The 22,413-nt window shown below is 34.6% G+C and overlaps 4 protein-coding genes across 8 annotated transcripts; 2 read left to right on the top strand and 2 right to left on the bottom strand.

Annotated features, from left to right (window-relative positions):
- The first annotated feature begins 2,214 nt into the window (after nt 1-2,214).
- Nucleotides 2,215-5,610, top strand: LOC123217193 (cell division protein FtsY homolog, chloroplastic). Its single transcript, XM_044638013.1, has 12 exons — nt 2,215-2,553; nt 2,633-2,737; nt 2,815-2,888; nt 2,981-3,039; nt 3,257-3,294; nt 3,747-3,867; nt 3,963-4,031; nt 4,119-4,201; nt 4,607-4,675; nt 4,911-4,973; nt 5,092-5,218; nt 5,314-5,610. Exons 1-11 carry the CDS (start codon nt 2,242-2,244, stop codon nt 5,203-5,205), a joined length of 1,107 nt encoding a protein of 368 aa, XP_044493948.1. The 5' UTR covers nt 2,215-2,241; the 3' UTR covers nt 5,206-5,218; nt 5,314-5,610.
- A 636-nt stretch (nt 5,611-6,246) lies between these two features.
- LOC123215907 lies at nt 6,247-7,258 on the bottom strand. Its single transcript, XM_044636203.1, has 3 exons — nt 6,930-7,258; nt 6,683-6,829; nt 6,247-6,602 (listed from the first exon to the last, which is right to left on the bottom strand). Exons 1-3 carry the CDS (start codon nt 7,158-7,160, stop codon nt 6,459-6,461), a joined length of 522 nt encoding a protein of 173 aa, XP_044492138.1. The 5' UTR covers nt 7,161-7,258; the 3' UTR covers nt 6,247-6,458.
- A 3,041-nt stretch (nt 7,259-10,299) lies between these two features.
- On the top strand, nt 10,300-12,080 carry LOC123216082 (elicitor-responsive protein 3-like). Its single transcript, XM_044636443.1, has 5 exons — nt 10,300-10,466; nt 10,908-10,973; nt 11,365-11,491; nt 11,617-11,731; nt 11,838-12,080. Exons 1-5 carry the CDS (start codon nt 10,400-10,402, stop codon nt 11,850-11,852), a joined length of 390 nt encoding a protein of 129 aa, XP_044492378.1. The 5' UTR covers nt 10,300-10,399; the 3' UTR covers nt 11,853-12,080.
- A 1,126-nt stretch (nt 12,081-13,206) lies between these two features.
- Nucleotides 13,207-22,413, bottom strand: LOC123216963. 5 transcript variants are annotated; one of them, XM_044637671.1, is made up of 8 exons: nt 22,205-22,413; nt 21,989-22,073; nt 21,622-21,673; nt 17,669-21,403; nt 17,273-17,575; nt 15,683-15,784; nt 14,491-14,551; nt 13,207-14,239 (listed from the first exon to the last, which is right to left on the bottom strand). In XM_044637671.1, exons 5-8 carry the CDS (start codon nt 17,354-17,356, stop codon nt 13,518-13,520), a joined length of 969 nt encoding a protein of 322 aa, XP_044493606.1. In that variant the 5' UTR covers nt 17,357-17,575; nt 17,669-21,403; nt 21,622-21,673; nt 21,989-22,073; nt 22,205-22,413; the 3' UTR covers nt 13,207-13,517. The 5 variants fall into 5 exon arrangements, with proteins under 5 accessions (XP_044493606.1, XP_044493608.1, XP_044493607.1 ...); XM_044637673.1 differs by having other exon boundaries at nt 17,273-17,509; XM_044637672.1 differs by having other exon boundaries at nt 17,273-17,818; nt 17,972-21,403.

The following is a 22,413-nucleotide window of genomic DNA, read 5'->3' as shown; positions in this document are numbered from 1 at the left end:
CGTTGATTGAGACAAAAAATAATGAAAATTCATCGTCTTCTATCTCGTCTTTTTTTCAACGGAAAGATAAGATTGATTTGTCTCTATCTCTTCTTTGTCAATGGAGATGAAATTCTTCATCTCCGTAGACATTATCAACCGTCTCTCTCCTCTATATGGTTAAAGGTGGAGATGTTGGCTATCACTATTACCATCGTTAGATTTTGCAACAAACCTTAGAGATTTAAGAGAAGTTATTTTTTAAATTTGAGATTGGGAGATAAAATATGAGTTTTCAAAATTTAAGATAAAAAATGAAATAAAATTATATATTTTTTAATATTATTTATAAAATGATAATTTTTTCCTTAATATTGACAACAAATTTTAACAGTAGTTGATTTATAGGTAAGATTTTAAATTTTTAAACTATATAGGTGTATATTTGTATGTGTATTAAACTTTGGTGGGAAATAATCGTTTGGCCAATAAATAATTATAAAATGGTTGACTGGAAAAACTTTTGGCGACTGAGTCAGGGTTGGATTTGTTTACCGAGTCTAACGAGACGAAGAATGCAGGGGGAGTTTCCGGATTCATTCATTTCTGCGCAACTCTCAAACATGTGGCTGGAATCTTCCACCGCTTGTTCTTTTTACGAAATGTGTTGGACGACAAAACTACTTTTTTAAAGGAGTCAAACAGTCCAATTTACGCATTCCCGTGATCACAGCGTGATAAACAACGAAGTTTCTTCCATTTCAACATCAATTAAGGTTATTGGACTTTACCAATACAATACCCCATTGCTGCTGCCATGTTCCCGCACCTAACAACATGATTCACAACTTAATATTCCAATTTAATTTTACTAATAAAAATTCGGTAAAACAATTTGTGATTATGTTTCTTTAAACATGATTAGCCTTCGGTGTCGATTGACATTAAGGGCAATAAAATTGGTCAATTCAATTTAATTAGATTTATGCAAAACTTGAGATTGAGATAAGAATTATTAACTTGAGTTCGGTCAGGTAAAATATATTTAAATCTTATAATTTATTTATTTATTATTTATTTTTCGTATTCAAAGTTTAATATTTGGTTGTATATCAAATTTATTATAATATAAATTTTAGGATATTAAGATTTTGAAGATAAATATAAGATTTAAATTTTTAGAGTTTTTATAAATATTTATAATTCATTTAATGCTAAAGGACTTATTTTCACCCAAAGTATGTTATTATCTCAAGTTTCTCTCTGTTAATTTTGAAAATTTTATTTATCCACTTATGAACGGTTAAAATTAACGAAACTTTAACTTTTTAAAATTTTATCTATTTTTTCCCTCCAACCCCCGAAAACTAATTATTTTCTTCTTAGACCAAGTTTTAAAAAGTAGCATTCCCTCCCTAGGGTTTAATTTTTAATCCTCGCCGTCATCGCCAATGACGAAGCTTTCCTGATGCATTATCATGCTTCGACAATCTCTCTTCGCTCTTTTGTAATGTTGACTGACGTAAATTTGACCTAGAAAAATGAAGAGTTTTGTTTGTAAAAAACGATCGCCTTCTCAGGCAAAGACAAGATTATCATCTTCGCCTAAAAAAACAAAGAGTTTCGTCTTTCTAGACCAGATTTATGTCAGTTGATGTTTCAGAAGAGAGAAAAGAGACCATTGAAGTATAGTGATATGTCAAAGAAGTTTCGTCATCTGTAATGACTTTAGATTTGACATTGAGGATTGAAAATTAAACCCTGGGAGGAAGAATGTTATTTTTTAAAACTTGAACTAAAGATAAAATGATTAGTTTTTAAATATTAGGGAGGAAAACTAATTAAATTTTTATTTATTTTTACTATTATAGATAAAATGATAATTTTATCTTTAAAATTGTTAATTTTAATTGTTAATGAGTGGATAAATAAAATTTTTAAAATTAATAAAAAAATTTTAAAATAACAGGGTACTTTAAGCGGGGAATAGTCCTTTGGCCTTCATTTAAACTTAATCCTTGTCAGATCGAAAACAACAAATTTATGCCCGACTGCTCGACTGAATGACAAAGAAGTTGGCCCAACTCAGCGCAAGCCGACGAGTGAGTAATGTGTGAGCAGCTCAGCCAGAGCTTGACTACTCAGGGTCACTGACATTTAAAGTAATATTGAAACGGTGCGTTTTATGGAGGCAGTAAAAACCGAGCTCGTTGCAAAGTATTTTAGATTTATCTACTGACTCACTCAGTTTCAGAAATAGAAATGGCTTCAACGACACATCTCTCTCTCATCTCTAAACTTTCACAACCACAACATCATGGCCTCGTCATCCCTCAAACACGAATGTCTCCACTCACAGCAACTCGACCGGCAACGTACCGGTTCAAATGCTCGGCTAGTCAAACGGGATTCTTCACCCGACTCGGTCGGTTGATAAAGGAGAAAGCAAAGAGTGACGTGGAAAAGATATTTTCTGGATTCTCCAAAACCAGAGACAACCTCGCCGTAATTGACGAGCTCCTGCTTTACTGGAACCTCGCCGACACAGACCGAGTCCTCGACGAACTGGAAGAGGTTTCAATTTTGTTCCTCCTTATCGTTTTCTCAAAATTTATCGGGAAAAGAAAGTGAAATACTTGTTTCTGAGTTGCAGGCTTTGTTGGTTTCTGATTTTGGGCCAAGAATTACTACTAAGATCGTGGAGAGCTTGCGAGAGGACATTATCGCAGGGAAGCTCAAGTCTGGTACTGAAATAAAGGTATTTATATTTGATCTTATATTAAATTATTATTTGCACTATCAGACTTTTTTATTCTTATTATTTCAATAATTTAGGAAGCTTTGAAGAAAAGTGTGTTGGATTTATTGACTCAGAAGGCGACTAAGACAGAGCTTCAACTTGGTTTCAGGTTCTATATACATTTTAGGCTTTGGATTTTGTGTTGTTTTGTCGTGGGTACATGAAATTGTTCTTTAGTCATTGTTTCTTTTTGATGTTTAGGAAACCAGCTGTAGTCATGATTGTTGGTGTTAATGGAGGTGGAAAGACAACATCTCTCGGTGAGTCACAATATGGATTGTTATTTAATTAGAAATTTAAAACTATTGACATATGCATTATGTACTATTTTTTCTATGAAAAACAAACATTGTTGTGAAATTTGTCGGAAGCAACTTTTGTGCAGTATGATAGGGATATTTTATATTTTCTGTGTTAGAAAACATATTATGCCTTATATTCTTTAACAAGAAAATGATGATCTGACCAACCCCGCAGGAAAGCTGGCTTATAGACTAAAGAATGAAGGGGCAAAGGTGAGATGTTATTGCTTGGGCATTACTTCTATCGCAGTTTGTTAAATCTATCAAAAATCATGCATGGGAAAAAGGATATGTATCTGGTATTTCATCCGCAATAATGAAGTTGTTGTATAACTCCTCCTCTTGATGTTTTTGTATTGGCCTGGTATAGTAGGAAAATAGTTTTGTCAACTGTTTGGTGTTAGAGATTAATTTTCTTGACATCAAACCTTTAAGATTATATTTTGAAGTATACCAGGGAAAAGAGATTTTGTTTTCAGAGTCTATTCTGGTATCTGCAATTGCATTTGAATGGTGTATTTTGGAATAATGGAGGAATTGTATCTGAAGTCTATGTCTGAAGACCTACTATTATTTTGATTTGTTTGTTTCATTACTGTCAAAGAGCATGTCTCAATAAAGTAGTGTTTGTCACTCCATCATCTTATGATTTCGAACTCTGCCAGATATTGATTGCAGCAGGAGACACATTTAGAGCAGCTGCTAGCGATCAACTTGAGATATGGGCGGAGAGGACTGGCTGTGAGATTGTTGTGGCTGAAAAAGAAAATGCTAAAGCATCATCAGGTAGGAAAAATCTCTAATGGAATCTTGTTGCTTTGAAAAAAATCTCAGACATGGTATAATCACTAACATATAATCTTAAAGTGCTTCCTGAATAGTTCTTTCACAGGCTGTAAAACAAGGGAAAGAACTGGGTTTTGATATTGTTCTGTGTGATACATCTGGACGTAAGTACTGAGAGGTTTTGCTGTTATTCATATATACTTTAACTTGCCTCTTGGTAAATTATTAACATAATTTTCATTGATTATCAGGTCTCCACACTAACTACAGCCTGATGGAAGAGCTGATAGCATGTAAGAAAGCTGTGGGCAAAGTTGTTTCTGGTGCACCTAATGTAAGCTCTACTCTTTGTTACCTTATCATCTAGCATTGAAGTAATCTTGGGATATGTGATATATAGAGACATCCTGTCGAACTCAATAGATTGAACAGTGTATTTTTACTGTTTATTTGTCAGCTAGAATTCATCAAGAACCATCCTCTGTGGTTCTGTTAACAGGTTTCTCAAATTATAAAGAATTTAATTACTGGCTTAATCATTAATGAATCCTGGCATTTTTTAAAATCTATCGTATCTGGTTCATAAGTTAAATTCAACTATTTGAATATGTTTCTGATTATTGATTTTGGATAACGCATGAGTGGTGTGAGTAGGGAATTGATAATTTCACTTGCCACTTTCTAGTTCTGTTTTCTGATTCATTTTGGATTTGTGTTTTCCATTTCTGATTATTTTCAGGAGATTCTACTAGTTCTAGATGGGACCACCGGTTTGAACATGCTTCCACAAGCAAGAGAGTTTAATGAAGTAATTTTCCCTACCTTGCCTCCTATGTCATTATTTTTCCTGATTAGTAGCACACTTAGCATCTCTCATTATTTTTGGCTAAAAGACAAATATATATGATGTGCCTTCTGTAATTATGTTCCTTACATAATTAACAGCCACTTGCTAAATATATATGATATGCCTTCTGTAATTATGTTCCTTACATAATTAACAGCCACTTGCTAAATTGTTTGAGCAAAAACTTCTCTGACAGGTCGTAGGAATAACAGGGTTGGTTTTGACAAAGCTTGATGGTTCTGCTAGAGGTGGCTGTGTGGTAATTCCATCTCAACCTTTATTGTTATATGGCTGTGACTGCAGTGGTTCCCAACTCCATTCACAAATCTATGACTTCTTTTTAAAATAATCAGTGAGATTGTATGTCTCTCATGTAGGTCAGTGTAGTTGATGAGCTTGGCATCCCTGTAAAGTTTGTGGGTGTTGGTGAAGGTGTAGAGGACTTGCAACCCTTTGATGCTGAAGCATTTGTGAATGCCATATTTTCATGAGACCCAACATGCGGTTAGTGGACTTACTCCTGACTTAACTTGAAAGCCAACTGTCACAACTTAATGCATTTTATCCGGTCATGTGATATTAGATTACTATTTTTACAGTCAAACTTTTAAGTTTTTGGTGTAAACCGCTAGAGGCCGTGTAATACAGTTGCCAGCACGGCGGCATCTGGGGCTTCAAAGCGCACAGAAAATTCATAACAGCGAGAATTGAGGATGTTTTAGCGAAATGTTAGTTGCTGGTTGAAACTGGGCATGATTCTTCCCATCTTATTAAAGCTGGTAACTTAAAAATATTCCCTTTGCTAAAGAACTCATAAATGTAACCGATAAAGACTCAACATGTACCTCCTAAATCTAAATCAACATGATATGCCCCTCCCACTGAGTATTGGTTTATCATTGTTTCTTTGTTTTTAAGGCAATCTGAGTGCAATTTATATAAATGAGTAATGCTGCATAATTTGTAAGCAAAATTTTATGTATCATAAACTTGTTATCATATGATTAGATGATTGAAAATTAAAGGTGAAATAATATTTGATCATATAATAATATATAATCATTTATTGTATAAATGTTATTGTAAATAATAGGTACTAATATGCAGATTAATGATGATTTGTCATTATTATATAATTGAGTATAACAATACATATAGTGTTATGAGTATAAATATTATACAAAACTTTGGATATAAGTAATGATATATCATTAGGTGGTTAGATAGTTTTAAATTAAAGATGAAATGAACACAATGACATTATTTGTGCATATAATTTTATTGATAACTACACAAGTATTAAGAGACTCTTCAGTAATGCAAATATTAAAATTATGTCTCTGGTTGCTAACACTAGTAGTGTTACAGGCCTTAGCATATATATGCAAGGATGCTAGCGTGTGTATGACTTATATCTTGGTTAGTTAGGATAATGATAAGCTAGTAGGTCAGTTGGGTAGTCTTCAGATAACTCAGTCTACATGTGCTATTAACATTTATTACAGTTGTAATGAAAGCCATATAAAGGCTGATTGATCACAAAATAAGACATTATATTTCATTTATCAAATCCACTGTACAGTCTATTCTTGCTTTTATTAATTCTTAATTGGTCTCTCGGAGAGCTTCTCCGTTTCAACAAACAATTCTGCGAAAAGGCAGAAGCCAAGCGAGAGCTCGACATCATCCCAAACCTAACAAGTAGCCTACCCATATTTTCAATACGAAAATGCTCATGGAAAGTTCATAACTTGGAAATGGGTGTGTTATAAAAAGTAGCACGAGAAGTAAAGACTAGCTTTCCAGAGTTCTTGAATTTGCACTCAATCGCCACCACTGTCAAATTTCTTCCACTCCTCACCACAGATCCATCAATTATCAACTCCGCCTGTGTAGTTGTGCAAGAGATATATAAAAATCATCGACGAAATAACAAACTAGGTCACGCATAGACATAAGCAAACTTACATTTTTGGGGGCGGCGGAGAGAAAAGAAATGCTCAATTCGCCCAGAAATATTTCCTTGTCCTCACCAACAACCGTTCTAGCACAGCCAATCGCCATTCGTTCTGATACAGCTGCAACTGCCCCTCCATGTATTCCACCGAAATAATTCTGCAAGCCCAAATATTTTGGTCAGCGAGAAAACAAATTCTACCATTTTCTCAGAAATCAAACACATAATAAAAATTTGTATAAAGGGAAAAGTGATTACAGCGATAGCGGGTTTGACGGTGAGATGAGCAGTGATGTGGCCACGTTGGATCTGGCGAACTTTAAGATGAGCGCCAACAATAGTGGAGTAGATATCGACAGTAGAATGATTCTCTGGAATCGTCGAAGACACTCCCACATTATCAAAGAAATTGGTGACGTATTTTCCGTACTCGGGATCTAATTCTTCAGAGACTACGGTTGGTGATGTTGTCGACGACGGTTCCGCCATCGCCTCTCTTTTACTCCTCAATTCGTCAACCTAACTGTGAGGTTTTCTTTTCTAAACAACCTCTTCACATCACTGCTTTATCTCTCCGCATTTACATGGATCTTGGATGTCATTGCCCAAGCTAACTTTTTTTGAACTTACTGGGCCTACGATACGGCCCTTCTCTCTGGAATCCAGCACTTTGGGCTACCGGGCCCGTGATGGACCGTTCATACGGAATCAAGGGAATTTTCTTTTTATTGGGAAATTTTTTTTGATCAAGTTTAAAATTTATAACTTCATTAGGTGCGAACAAAATCTTTGGAATGTAGTACTCTCCGAAGATAAAAAGAAAAAAAAAAAAGCACAACTTTTAATTATGTTTGACACCAGAAAAATCTCTGGTTGAATCTTGCTCGTCATCAAATGCATATTCCAGACGCTTCCGAGATTTTGGCGGAGACAGGAGAAGTTGCTTAGCACTTAAAGACTTATTCGAATTTTCTCTTGGTAAAGAACCCTCATTATTATTTCCATTTCCAGTTTGTCTAGTAGCTGGAGATCTCCTTTTCATTATAATAGATGGTGCTTTCTTTGTCCATGCTAAACTCCTCAATGCGGATTCTGGACTCTGGCACGGAACATTTATCCCTGCACTCTGACTTGGCAAGGAAATGATTATGTCTCTGGACTCAAGCTCAGGGGATCTTTCTTGTGAAATTGGAGATTTCACAAGATCAACAAAATTAGTATTACACAACTCATGGGGCTCATAAGCAAAAATATTTAAGTCTCTAGATGTCGGAGCAGTACCACTACTTTTATGGGACTGTTCAGGAGTCAGGTCGACAACAGCACTTTTCTGCCCAAATACCATTCCATTTGGCGGTTTGATTGAATCAACTTCCTCTTTTCCCGTGACTCTACAATCTGTTTTATCTGTAGTTGTTACCAAGAGTTAAATCCAGTGAACAAGTTTTGGAAGTTCTTTCAATATCAAAACTTTGTTCAAGTACTTCAGGGTTCCTGCTTTCTGCTTTCACTTTGAAATTGTATAGATCATGACCATGAATGGGAAATAATTCCAATTTTTTACTTACAGAACAGTTCCAATGGTTCTTTATTGAATTCTCAGTCCTGCAAATACCAAAAATAATATTAATAACCAATCTTTTTCCAATTTTTTCCCATGAACTTTTCAACAGCAAATGCTAAAACTTTATCCTGATGATAGGAAAAAAAAAAAAAAACAAGTTATAACCAGATTGTCAGCTATAAATTTCAAGTTCTTAGCTAAAAGCATCAAACAACTACAGGTTTCCAATAATAAATGGCCCAGTTACAAGAACAAATTTAAAAACACACATAACGCAAGCAATTAATTGAAAACTGAATTGTTCAAGCAAAATTATTAAACAGGAAAATGCACTCTACATACTGACCTCCTCCTCTGTCCAGCCTCCCTTTGAAGATCGTCTTGTAGGACCCATCATCCTCCTAAATAGACACGTCAATTGGGCCGGGCCTCCATTTGGCCCAGCCCAAAGCACGAAAAAAAGCCCGGCTCAACACTGTAGAGTGTCGGGCCGGGCCTAAGGCTTTAATATTAGGCCTATGGTCTAACCCGGCTCGGCACGACACTGTTTTTGTATATATATATATATATATATATATATATATATATATATATATATATATATATATTCTCCTGGCAGCAGAAGCTGCCTTGCTTCTGCCTCTGCATAATTTAAAAAAAAAAAAAATTTAAACAAATCTATTTTTTTTTTTATTTTCTCTTTTATTTATAAATCTATTAATCACTCAATTTCAATTATTTCATTATATTTTCAATTTCATTAACTCTCTTTCAAAAAATATCTAAATTCGTAAATAATAATTATTTATTTTTGAAGAATTCAAAGATTTAAGTATAAAAGATGAGTAGATAAATATTATATAATAGATATATTTTATTTATGTTTTGTAATTCATACCGTATGTAAATTAATTTATTTGTACTATGTTATCAAATTATAATATTTTTCATCATATAATTACGGTATTCCTCCGTCACAAGTGAGAGATTATAAATAAAATATTCGAGATACTGTTATTGGTTTTAATAATTGAAAAAAATTTATGTTAAAAAATGTTAATTAAATTTTTTTTTAAATTGATTAAATGGGCCGGGCCGGCCCGATTAAAGCCCAACCCGGCCCAGCCCCATTATTATATGGGCCAGACCTTGGGCCTTTATATTTTAATGGGTCGGCTCGGCCCGAAGGCCCGTTAATGCTTGGGCCTTAGGCCCGACACGACCCATTAACCCGATGGGCCGAGCCGGAGCCAGCCCGTCCCGGCCCGGCCCATTGACATCTCTACTCCTAAATATACACAAAAACCTTACCATTGTAATCAAATATGAAAGACCCCATTTCTTCACTATACTAAAATATCAAGAAAATTCTACTAAATTTACCGTTTCGAAACAGATCAATCAATATTTCTCATTCTATTCATGAATCCTCCCACAATATACCATACCAATTACTATTATATAACAGTATTTTAATTAATTAAAATAAACATGAAGATTATAGGGAATCTCTATCCTCCCACATCTTTATCTATAGTTAATTCTCGTTACAAGGATTATAGGAAATCTCTGTCCCTTATTTGTGAAGAATAGTTTTCTCCCTTACCACTATATTTATAGCCTATTTCATCTCCATTTTGTTTAAGTATTATTATAACAATGATATTATATATAATAATTAATATTGTAATATATTTTTCATAAATTATACTTTTGAAATAGATACTGAACAAAGTGAGTAAATATCTATTTCCATTTTTGTTTTATGAGAATTGTTTTTATCTTTTCTTTATTTTTATTCTCATTTATGTTAAAAAAAGAATTGTTTTAGGAAATCTCCTTCCCACACGAGGTGGAATGAAAACCCTATTTTAAAGATAAATTGGCATACCTATTTATGACGTGGCATAACAGCATGAAACTATAACTTAAATTTGTATTAAAAATTTTGCCAAAAATACAAGGAAAGTGACTAAAAACTAAATTGGTTGCTAGATCAACTATAAAGGAAAACTTTGAAGCACATTAGCCCAAAAAAGGGCCTGGAAAAGTTGGTGTAAATAAGTGTGTGTATATATAGAAAGAAGCGACGCCAATGAACATGACATCCTGTGCGACTGATAGATTCTGTCCGATTCCACACCGATAGGCGATAGCGAAAAAGATGCCATCCGGAAAGCTTGAAGTTCTTCTTGTTAGCTCAAAGGGTCTTGAGGACTCTGACTTTCTGTGTAAGATCTTTCTCTCTCAATACATAAAGACCCACATCACTAGTATTGTTTAATTATATAAAACAGGTAAAACGGAAAGAATATTGCTATATGTGGTGCGTTCAGTATGCCTTTTTGAAGAAGATGGTGGACTTGACTTTTCAGTTTTCAAAGACGATCTGAAGTCTATACAGAATGTATGGATTGGTGCTGGTTGTAATAGATGAATTGGGCATTGTTTTGTTTTTGTTTGTCAAAATATTATCTTAGATCTATTTCAGTCTTGAAATTTCTGTCGCTCTTTTTATAAAAATGCATAAACGAAGGTTGGATTTTGCATGATGGCAATCTTGTTTACCTTTGAGATGATCAGCCAAACTTTTATGGGAAAATGAAATCAAGCTTGAATGAAATATGATTTAATGGGTTTTTTTTTTTTTTTGGTTGAATGTTCGTGAGCAGGTAATATGGATCCATATGTTATTGTTACTTGCCGGACCCAGGAGCAAAGTAGCAGTGTTGCATCAGGTGCAGTCTTGCTACTTCGATGAAATGGAATTATAAAGCTTCACATCCCAATTTTGGACAAAAAAATTAAACTAGTATAAAGTGAATTTTAGTAATATCTTCAATAATTGGTATACCGCTCAGCTTGAACAAACTAGTCTTGAGCTGAAGCTTCAACTTGGTAGCTTAAACCCAGATTGACTCATTTATCCATTCAGTCACACTGTTTTCCTTTTCAACGACACTGTTAACCCGCTAGTACTGTTCTGGTGACACTAGGCACTAGCTCAAACTGGGCATTATGGATTCTATCTAAGCTTGAGCCTGCCCTAGATTTGGCTCGGATCAAATCCACCCTTAGTAATACTTGTGTTTTAACATGCATTTGGTTTCTGATAAATGTTATTTGCAGGCCAAGGAAGTGAACCAGAATGGAATGAGACTTTTGTTTTCAGTGTTACTGGTGATGTTGCAGAGATCAATTTGAAGATCATTGATAAAGATACATTTTCCAGGGATGATTTTATTGGAGAAGCAACGTGAGTTATTATAGTATTAATTCTGTTATCCTTCACAAGCATATACATACCTCTTGTAATTGATTGGATATGATTTTTTTTTTCAAATACCAAACTCAGTCTAAGTTCATGTATGAAACTGGCAGTATTCCTTTAGAGCCTTTGTTCATAGAAGGAAGTCTGCCTCCAACTGTGTACAATGTTGTGAAGGATCAGAAGTATTGTGGAGAGATCAAAGTTGGCCTCACTTTCACTCCTGAGGTACTTTTCTTAATTAAGATTCATTTTTACTGGCCATTTAATGTAAACAATCTTAAACTTTGTATTATTGGTGTGATGTGTTCAATGCCCATGTTTCTTTTTGCAGGTTTCTGATGAGTAGTTCATGGCCGAAAAGAAGAAAGAATGTTCTTTTCAAGTGGTGACCTTATGTTTTTTTGCCATGGAAATTTTTAATTTATAAATTTGATTGTGTGTTGTGAGATGTAACCTTGAGATACTCTGCGAATTTTTGGTTAATAATTGTTTTCTGTAATTTTTTTTCAAAAATAATTATTGCAATAGTAATTGGCATGACTGCTAGAAATTAGAGACTATATATTCTCTCCAATACAATTATGTATACTCAATTTTGAATATTCAATTTGATACTTAAATGATGTGTTATCGTGTGATTAAATAATTATGAATTAAATATAAAAAGTAATATCTAATCACATAATAACATATTATTTGGATACTCAACAAAATTGAGTGCATGTAACATTGTTTTTTTTCCCTCTAATCTTATAAACTGTATCTCATTATGCCTAAATTGTCTTCAGGATAACTTTAATCAAGTGCAAAAAAGTATTCTTGGACATGAAATTTCGAGTAATGTTTGAAGAATCGAATCGAACATAAATTCAGTAAAAGAGTCACTCCTATTTGATTGGTAAACTATTTAAATATATATTAATAATAATAATAATATTCAAAACTATTTATATAATTAAAATTCTTTTATATAATTAATCATTAAATGTATAAATATAATATGCTTGTGCCATCAATTCAGGTTTATTATTTGAAAGCTATTAGGGTATTGTGTTGGAGGTTAAACATGAAGGCAACCTTGTCATTATTTGGAATGTTCGGCCATAGGCATAACTTTTGTTGGGTAAAATCATATAGTTTATTTTTATTAATTACCCTGATTAAGAAGCATATCAACTAATAAAAGACGATCTCAAAATTTATACAATTAACTTCTCTTAATTAAAACACAACATATTAAAATTGGATAGTTATATGTAAGATATATATAGGCCTGTTAATTGGCTTAGATAAACCTAGTATTAGATTGGTTGATCTAAAAATTTCAGTTTCAAAATAAACAAGATTTGGGTCTCAATCATTTGACAAAAAAAAAAAAATATATATATATATATTTATCAAGTTGCTAAATTGGGCTTGAACCAAAAAATGAGATTCGAATGGAGAGGTCCAAAGCCTAGGCCTAACAATTTTTCACAAACCCTAACCTAAACAAATTAGGTCTGGTTTTTATGTGCATGCGTGTATACTTATGAAATAACGTTATTAACACTTGTTCACTAGAGATTTATGATACATTTCATTTGATTTGAACTAAACTGAACCAAGTCTAAAAATAGGCTATTTTGACTTTGACTCAAATTCAAAATGGTTAACTTTAATTTATCAAAGATCATTAATAAAATGAATAATATCATCTATAAAATGAAAAATATTATCAATAAAATAAATAATAGTATCAATGATATAAACCCGACACAGACATAATTTGACTACAAGTAAAGCATCAAGACATGAGCATGGTACGGCTTCTTGCACTAGTCATAAATAAACATAGGCTAAATTTTATGTTTATATTGACTAAGCTAAAGATATGAAGCACAAAACACCTTTAACCAGCTGACAACCAAAGGTGAATATACAAAACAGCAAAAGTCTTTAACATGGATCGCAGCCATAGCTTGATCACAGTTCTATGGCAGTTATGTCCATAGTAGAGGCTGATAATCTTTTATATTATCCTTGGTCCCCAGTGCAGAACCTCAGGTTTCTGTGGGTTTGGGTGTGGATGTGAGTACTCCATGATCCTAGAGTTCCTTGGCAGTAGTGCAGCCTCAGTTCTGGGATGGGGATGAGAACAGGCAATTTGCAGCACAGGAGCTTGCAGTGATGGCAGATGATTCTGCAATGGGGGATGATTTCTATTACAAGGAATTGCTCCTGATATTTTGCCTGCGATGAGGGATGATTTGACAGGATCTTGCTCACTGCTAGTTTGCATGGGTTCCAGGCCTGCATTTAATCCAGAAGTGGAGCGAAAGGTATGTGGTACAAAAGTGGGAATTTCCACTATAGGAGCTTGCACACTGCTAATTTGCATGGATTCCAGGCCTGCATTTAATCCAGAATCGGAGGGAAAGGTATCTGGCACAAAATTGGGAATTTCCACCATAGGAGCTTGCTCACTGCTAATTTGCATGGGTTCCATGTAGGCCATAAATTCAAAAATGGAAGGCAAGGAATCCAGTTGGTAAGCTGAGATAGTCTCAATTAGGTCATTCTCTGGAAACTCTGACTTTCCAGGATCAGTGTCTTTCTCTGAGTCTAAGCTTCTCTTAATATTACTGGCTTTCTCTGAGTCCATGCTTTTCTCAGTATCACTATCATTGTCTTTCCCTGATTCCAAACTTTTCTCAGTGTCACTCTCTTTCTCTGAGTCCAAGCATTCCTCAACTGCACCAAAAAAAGGAAAAAAAAAAAAGAAAGGAAAACAAAAATCATGTCAGGAATAAAATGTTTTCCTTTTGAGCATATCATCATCAGTGACAATGAAAACTATTGTTGAGGGAGATTCTGCAAAGAAACTGCTCTCAAACACAGTCTTGCCAATCCAAATGTCAGAGGGTGGGTGGGTGGAGGGGGTAAAGAAAGTTTTATGTAAGTTGGTCGGTGAGGGCTATGTTACTGCAAATATTAGAACTTACTATGATTGGGAGCTGGCTCCGAGCTCTGACCAGATTTCTTCTTCTTCCTGAAATCAAAGTTCTGCGAGAAAAGTAGATAAATATAAAAGCAAGCAATACTTAATAAAATATATAATCCATCATAAAAGGATAAAAGAAGAAGAATACATTACTACTATAATCAGACCAGAATTCAGAAAAAGTGCAATATTACCAATTGACATGAAAACAATTTGTATGAAAATAATGGAAAAAAAAAAACTAAAAAAGAGATACAGGATGCAAAATTAAATCTTGACCTCAGATAGAAAAGAATCCTAAATGTAGAAGAAACCCTGCAATCAAAGCCTGAAAGTTTGCAAGAAAGAAATATGATCAAGGCAAAGTGTGCAGAGTCTGACAGCTACACGAGGGCAGAAATAACACCACTTTCATTGCACTATTTCAAACATTTACTGAAATCAAGAGAAAAATTATTTTGAATCAAGCAAACACAGACTTATATAGATGGTTATAAATTCCAAGAAAACATGTCTAATGAAAAAAAAAAACTTGTTTTATCTTTGCCTGTTGCACTATTTCTTATTTTCTATGACTAGAAACCTTAGCAGCCTCCAAAGAGGAATAATGTCTTTAGGAGGGACTGAAGAAGTAACCAAACAAACAGGAGAGTGATAGTTTAAGTCAACCACATTGCAATGTGAAAAAGAAGCCATGATTTGTTGCAACCCTCACAAGAAAATAGATACAAGGGAAGCCAGATGTTTTGGCCATATAGCAAGGGCAATAAGCTTGAGCCTTGAGAAGCTATAGACAGGCAAGTCATCCTGAAGCAAAGTAACAATAGAGCTTTCCACCTCCACATCCAAGGCAAGGAAGGGTGGAAAAATCTTGGGCATGGAGGCCTTTGTAGGATTTAAGGAAATTAAATCAATCCAAGATAAAAATGAAAGAATGAAGAGGACAGGCTAGGGTGGTTAAATTTATCAAAACCATGAAAGCTCATATAAGCATGCAAAGACAAATTATGCGTTAAATTTTGAGAAGCTATAAACGAAAATTAACAATTAGACAAAATCATACAGCCCTTCTATGTCTTTCCAACTATCACCGTCAGAAACTAGTTTCCTTGTTTCAATTCCAAGCCTCAGGTATAAACTGACAATAAATAAATTTCTGATAAAAGGTGAATATTAAGGAAGCTCAAACCCACTGGTAAATAGATAGGAAGCCCAGCTTCTTTGGCATACTTGACATAGCGCATCATATCTTGATAAGTATAAAACCGCTGTCCAGTTTTACGGCAGGTGTAGTACTACAACAGCCAAACATTCAAAGGAACACGTCACTAACAATTTTTTCTTGTTGAAAATGTCTAAAACCATCACATAATCTTGCGTTTCAGCAAATGAAAACAACTAATCTGATTATATCCGTTCAACCATATAATTCAGAAAACATCTAATAGCCAAAAAGACATTTTTAGAAATCAAAGAGACTACAATGCTACATGATTATTTGCAAATAACAGGGATCGCATTTCTACTCCAACGCAACTAATAGGTATCTTCTCCAACAAAGTAGCATTCAGCATAACGTTTCATCCTCTATATAATCAAAACATTGGTCTCACTTATCGAAAACATAGATCAATGAAAGACCAAGAAAGAATTGCCCAAAACTTAAAAACTGAATAGAACTTTAGATATGCTTTTTCTCAGAAGTTTACATTTATCTATTTTACTTGCCTACAAAATTGTGGGTCTCATAAGCCAGGGGACTAGGAACTCATGGTTCATAATCAAAACACTTTTTAGAACGAGTTGTTCAAATTATCATCTCTTCAGACATTCAACACTTAGGCATACTAAGTCACCAACATAATAATTTGATGTTGTAATACATAGATCACTGGTAAGAATAAGCAAACCCGATAAGCTCTAAAGAGCCAAAATTTATTAATCCAAATATTAGGGAGACTGCTCAGAGAAAGCACCATCACCCTACTATAACCCAGCCAAACAATTGGACTCCAGGTTCAGAGACTTGAACAGCAGCGCTGAGCCCCACAGTCTCAAAGACTAGAGACAGTTGAACAACCACCAGAGGTGGACGGACAACTCCTGATAATTTTAATATAATATGAAAACTAATTACACTGGAAATTTTGTCATGTGACATATTACCAACAAGTAAAAAAACTAGAGATAGAGTGACCATCCACCTGTGCAGATCAATTACTGATAAATTTATCACAACTGGAAACCAATTATGCTGGAAAACTGGTCCTGAGACATATTACAAATGGGTACTAAGGTAGCAGAGTTAAAATCACAAGTCCATGTAATACATGTCTTAAATTTTTTTCAACAACAAATACCACAACTACAAGCTAAAACTTTCTGCATCACAAATGACTACTCTCTTTAAATCTGTCAAATGAAAAACTCTTAGTTTACAGTCATTAAAAACAAAACCATGTTCAATACTTTAGAAGTCAACAAGATAAAATGTTCATGACTCTCTTTAGATCTGTTTAATAAAAATTCTTAGTTCATAATCATTAAAAACAAAGCCATATTCAATAGCTTTAGAAGTCAATAAGATCAAGTTTTCGTGACTCCAATAAAGTATATATTTATCAGATCAGGCAACAAATCAAAATGGAAACAATCGAATTGGCTGAATCAATCTATAAGTAAAAATTCATTAAGCAGTTTAATATTGATGAAAGTAATTGATTCAACCAAACAGAACCTAAAATGATAATTACTAGTGAGAAATATACTGGTTAGAGGTTTACCGAAACTTGAGATCCGTTTTTCTTCAATTTGGTCACAAACTCCCAACCCTCAGGAATCGGCTCTGATGAATGTTTATCTTCCATATCGAATAATCTCTCCTTCAATAGCAGAGCAGCTTAGACCAGGTTTCGATGAGAACAAGGCATTAAAAGGGCAATGCATTGGCCAGGAAAAGATGCCTCTTGCCACGTGTTCCAATTCTCTCAGCATATTACAACTGGAGACCTACACGTTCCCTATTATAGCAAAGGTAACTGATACTTCTCATCACCCAATCTAAATAAATATTTCCCTTTTGTTTTCTGGCGTATTTGGTAAGAAATAATAAAGCAATTAAAAAGGAAAAATAGAGCTGATTATAAATTTTCATTGACAGTAAGCCAGAAAACTAATACCAATTCCAGGGCAAAGGACTATTAAAAGTAAGTTATCCAGCAATGCATGCAGAGCTAGATTAACTTCTCCATAAAACCTGTGTACTGAAAGGAAAAATCCAATTTGTTGTGTCCCTCATAAAATGAGAAGAGTAGAAAACATCAAGTCAACTGTCAATGGGAATCAGACAAACTCATTAACAGTAAAATAATTCACTTGTGCACGTATAAATTAATACATAAACACATAGACAAAGGCTCTCTAATGAACAATCAGGTCAGTGAACATAATCATCTGCAACCAGGTGTTTACAGGCCCATTACCTTGTGTCGTCAAGATTGCACATTAAGTGGCAGCTCCAACACTAAAATTGCATTTTGTTGCAAGTCACCTTAAGATTTTGGTCATTTCCCTAAAATATGGTAGCTGTCATAAAATTTTGATGAAGAAATATAAAACCCTAAAGAGAAGGCTGCTAACCTTCAAGGAGGTTGACCGAATTACAAGACAACAGGCCACCTGGTTTACAATATGCAATATGGTTGATAAAGTTGTGCACAACTTTCAGAATCCACATAGAAGGAAACCAATCACAGCATAATTAATATCCAATGCTGTGGCAGATCAATAACTTGGGCAAAAAGGGTGTTTTTGGAATTGGAAAATGAGCATAAAAAGGACAAGCTGGCATCTACCAATCAGTTACAATTTCAAGTATTTTTAGTGAAGTACACCCAATTGTTTTCATTGCAGTTCTTGATGATTATAAATAAATAAAAATAACACTTGCTGCTATGCTGATGCTCTTCAGCAAGGCAATACAGGTTTCAGAAATTGGAAAATGAACTGAAAAACGACAAGGTGACGCACACCCATCTGCCTCAACAGCCTTTTAATCATTAAACCTGATAGTTTCCATAGTGCTTCTTAATGATTTAAATAAGAATTAATACTAGTTGCGATACTTCAGCATGGTAACATGTGTGTCTCAAATAAAAAATAGAAAGAAACATTTTTACTGAAAAAGTGAAAGTGAAAGTAACCTTTGAAAGGCAAGAAAAGGAGGGAAGTGAGAAGGCAATGGATATAGAAATATATATGACTTTCCAAAGGAGGGAGACTAAACAAGAATAAGAGGTATCCACTAAAGAAGACCTTTCTCCTTCCCTTTCTTCAGAAGAAAAAGATCCAGACAAAACTGAGAAAACAGAGGAGATATGAAGGAATGAATTTGAAAAAAAAAAAGCATAAATAGTATTTAGTTTGAAAAAACATTATTATGTTTTTCCATATAAGAATGTATCAGTTAAATAAGTTTCTCAGTTGAATGCCCTGGTTGTGGCCTTGCAATACCACCTTAAAGCAAGGCCATGGCTGCAGCCTTGCAACGTTGCTGCAGCTGTTGCCTAGAGACAACCTTACAGCCTTGCCAGGCTATATAAGATATTGCCTAGTGGCAACTTTAAGCAAGGCCATGACTACGACCTTCAAAGCTACCATTGCGGCCTCAATTGCAGACCACAATTATGACCGCCAATCATGTCCATGCTATTGCCATTCATAGTGCATTTTGGGAAATTGATGGTGGTGGTTTTAGTGACAAGTTGATATGGGTTTGGTTTGTTGAGGAGACTGTTTTTAATTTGGGTTTGTTGATCTTTGTTTGACAGCATTATTAGTTTGTGCTGAACCTTTGGTTGTTGGTTTGGCAGACATGGTACTGGAATTGGGTGGTGGGTTGTAATGTTGGTGGTATTGTCGATGGTGGGTGAGGCGTGGGTTGGGGAGCTGCTGGACTTGGGATGGATTGGGGAAGGTGGGCAGGGCATAGAGTCATTCCATCACACATGAACAGAAGTAAAAAGGTATTTACATTGTTTGCATGTGTTAGGTGAAAAATTTCATTAACTAACAAAAAGAAGATGGTTCAGAGCAATCTCCCAAACAAAATGGGCTTTATTGCAATTAGGGTGTAAACTCAGTGTTTCCACCATTAATTAACCCTTCAGAAGTTTTGTCACAGACTGTTGGATACATATATCGAAAAATTGACAACTCACATAAAATGGTCCTAGTCAAGCACATTGTCCTAATATCAGTTATCCTCATAAAAAGGCTATCCTTGGAGTTGTTCAATTTACATCATTAATTAATCTAATAATAATTTTACCAACATAGTCTCCTCAACTAAGAAGATCCCAGGGTCATGTCTATGAACTGGGGCAACTAATTCATATGAGGAAGGTTAATGAATAAAAAAAAATCATGCATTTATCTAAAACTGTTGTGCAGCCTAGCGCCGAGATCACAAATTCCCCTCTTCTTTTTAAAAAGTCAATAGAAATGATACCAGGCATAGTTCAACAGTTATGCAGTTAATTTCTGTTCTTACATTCAGCTTTGGATGATCAAAACCATAAAATGCAGCAGCAAGAAAACTCTGATCTGAGCAATGGAGATATAAACATAAGAAAACCTTAACACAAAGAGCAAATGTGATAACTGCAGCAGTGCCTTGTATGGTACTCAAGCAAATGTGAAGCTAAAAGAAGAAACAAAATTTCCCTCAGAGTTAAAAGCAAACCTGGTTAAAACAATGTTTTAAATGATAAGAACATAATCAAGCTCATATATCACAATTTGTAATATATAGATAAGCGTCATAATGAAACTATTAGCAAAAAGTAATAAGAACCCACTTGACATTATAAAATGACTGTATCAATAAACAAAAATAACAACAGTTCATAACGTACAAACAAAAGAATCATTAGTTAGTCATAAAAAAAATTATTATGAAATTGAAAGATTATAGCACTGAAATCTATATGAAATTACCTCCACATTACTGTCTTCATTGATAACAATCCATCTGGAAGAGTATCAAGAAATGAGCATAGTTTGACTCCATGCACAAAATATACACATTTTTGTTTTTTGGGGATAAGTTAAGAGCAAAATATAAACTGCAGTGCATTAAACTTCACATTTATGGAGACCTAGCCTGGCTGGGCATAAGGAATCACGCACATTTTGCATGCGCTCTGGTAATTTAAATGCACCCAAGAAACATGAATTTGCCATCTAACTCAAGGTTCTAACCATATGATATATGTCCTTAGAAAAAAGCCTTCTAAATAGATAAATTTATTTATTGATATGATGTTGCAAAACCCACAAACGGAGGTGAACATCGAAAACAGGAAAAAACATAACCAAGTCTTTGACACAGAGAACAGCCATAGGTTTACCACCACTCTGTGGCAGTTATTGTAATAGAGGCTGATAATCTTTTATATTATCCTTGGGCTCCCACATGGACATTGGTTGAGGAGCAGGTGCAGGTGCGTCATGCTCCCAAAGTTCTTGGCAGTACTGAAGGCAGGATTCTGGGATGGGGGATTACTACAACAGGAGCTTGCTCCCATTAATTTGTATGGGATGGGCAACTTCCACAACAGTTGCTGGCTCACTGCTAATTTGCATGGGTATGGCATCTGCCTTAAATCCAGAACTGGAAGGCAATGTATCAGGTACAGAAGCGGGGATTTCCTCTACAAAAGCTGAGATGTTCTCAATTCAGTCATTCTTAGGAAAAACTAACTTTTCAGGACCAATGTCTTTATTTAAGTCCAATTTTTTCTTAATAATACTGGCGTTCTCCAAGTCCATGCTTTTCTTGATGTCACTGTCACTCTCATTAGCTGAGTCTAAAGTTTCCTCACTCTCTTTCTCTGAGTCCCAGCTTTCCTCGACTGCAACATTAGAGTTTGCATCAGAAAATATGGAACAACACAAACAACTCTATACTAAAATGTTTCTCATTTGAGCATGTATCTACAGCAGTGACAATGACCAACAATAAAACAAAATAAGAAAGCAAATGAACTCAGTATAATCTTCATTGATAATAAAGGTACAAACAATAATCTAATGCCAATTCCAGGGCAAAGGACTGTTAAAAGCAAGTCACCTTAACAATGGCACGTGCAGTTAGGATAACCTCTACACAAAACCCTGCATGACTGAAAGAAACAATTCCATTTGTTATCCCTAATGAAATGAGAAAAATAAATGGCATCCAGCCAAGTGTCAGTGGGAATCTAACAATCATTATTAGTAAAATAGTTCAGTCATGAACAATAATTAACTGATAACACATTAATGATGGTTCTCCGATGAACATAAATATTAATAAGCACAAATCTGACAACAGTTGTTTAAAAGGCCAATTAACTCGTCATAATTACCATGAATTATACTAAATTTCGTTCCAAAACCCCCAAAAAAAGAGTAAGAAGATAGGGATTTAGACATTTGAATCAAGAAAGAATATCAACCTCTAGAGTACAAATAAGAAAGATATTTAATAATCTTCAACACTTGAATGGCGACCTTCACTGCATCAATACATCCACCAGCACCCTAATTTCAAAAGAAACATATTCATAATAAATTAAAATATATTGATCTTCAAGGGGAATTAAAAAAAGGTGATTAAAAGAAAAACTTGCCAAGAACAGAGACGGCTTCGTGCAAGCAGTGACTGTGTTTACCGTTAAGGCGTCTGACTGTTGCTTAGTAAATGTATAGATTTTTCACCATAGGTCGGTGCGCGGCTCGGTTTTAGTTTCGCGCGCCATTTCGTGTGTTGGGGTTCAGTACGCGAGGTTTTTAAGCAGTTAACCAAGCAGGGCTCGCGAGGTAATTTCCCACCACGCGTGGTGGCGATTGTTTTTGAAAATTTCCAAAAAAATAGCCTCAG

Source organism: Mangifera indica, chromosome 5 (genome assembly GCF_011075055.1).
Source record: "Mangifera indica cultivar Alphonso chromosome 5, CATAS_Mindica_2.1, whole genome shotgun sequence".
Taxonomy (NCBI): Eukaryota; Viridiplantae; Streptophyta; class Magnoliopsida; order Sapindales; family Anacardiaceae; genus Mangifera; species Mangifera indica.
The sequence above is the reverse complement of the archived record's forward strand: the minus strand, read 5'-3'. Positions and strand labels throughout refer to the sequence as shown.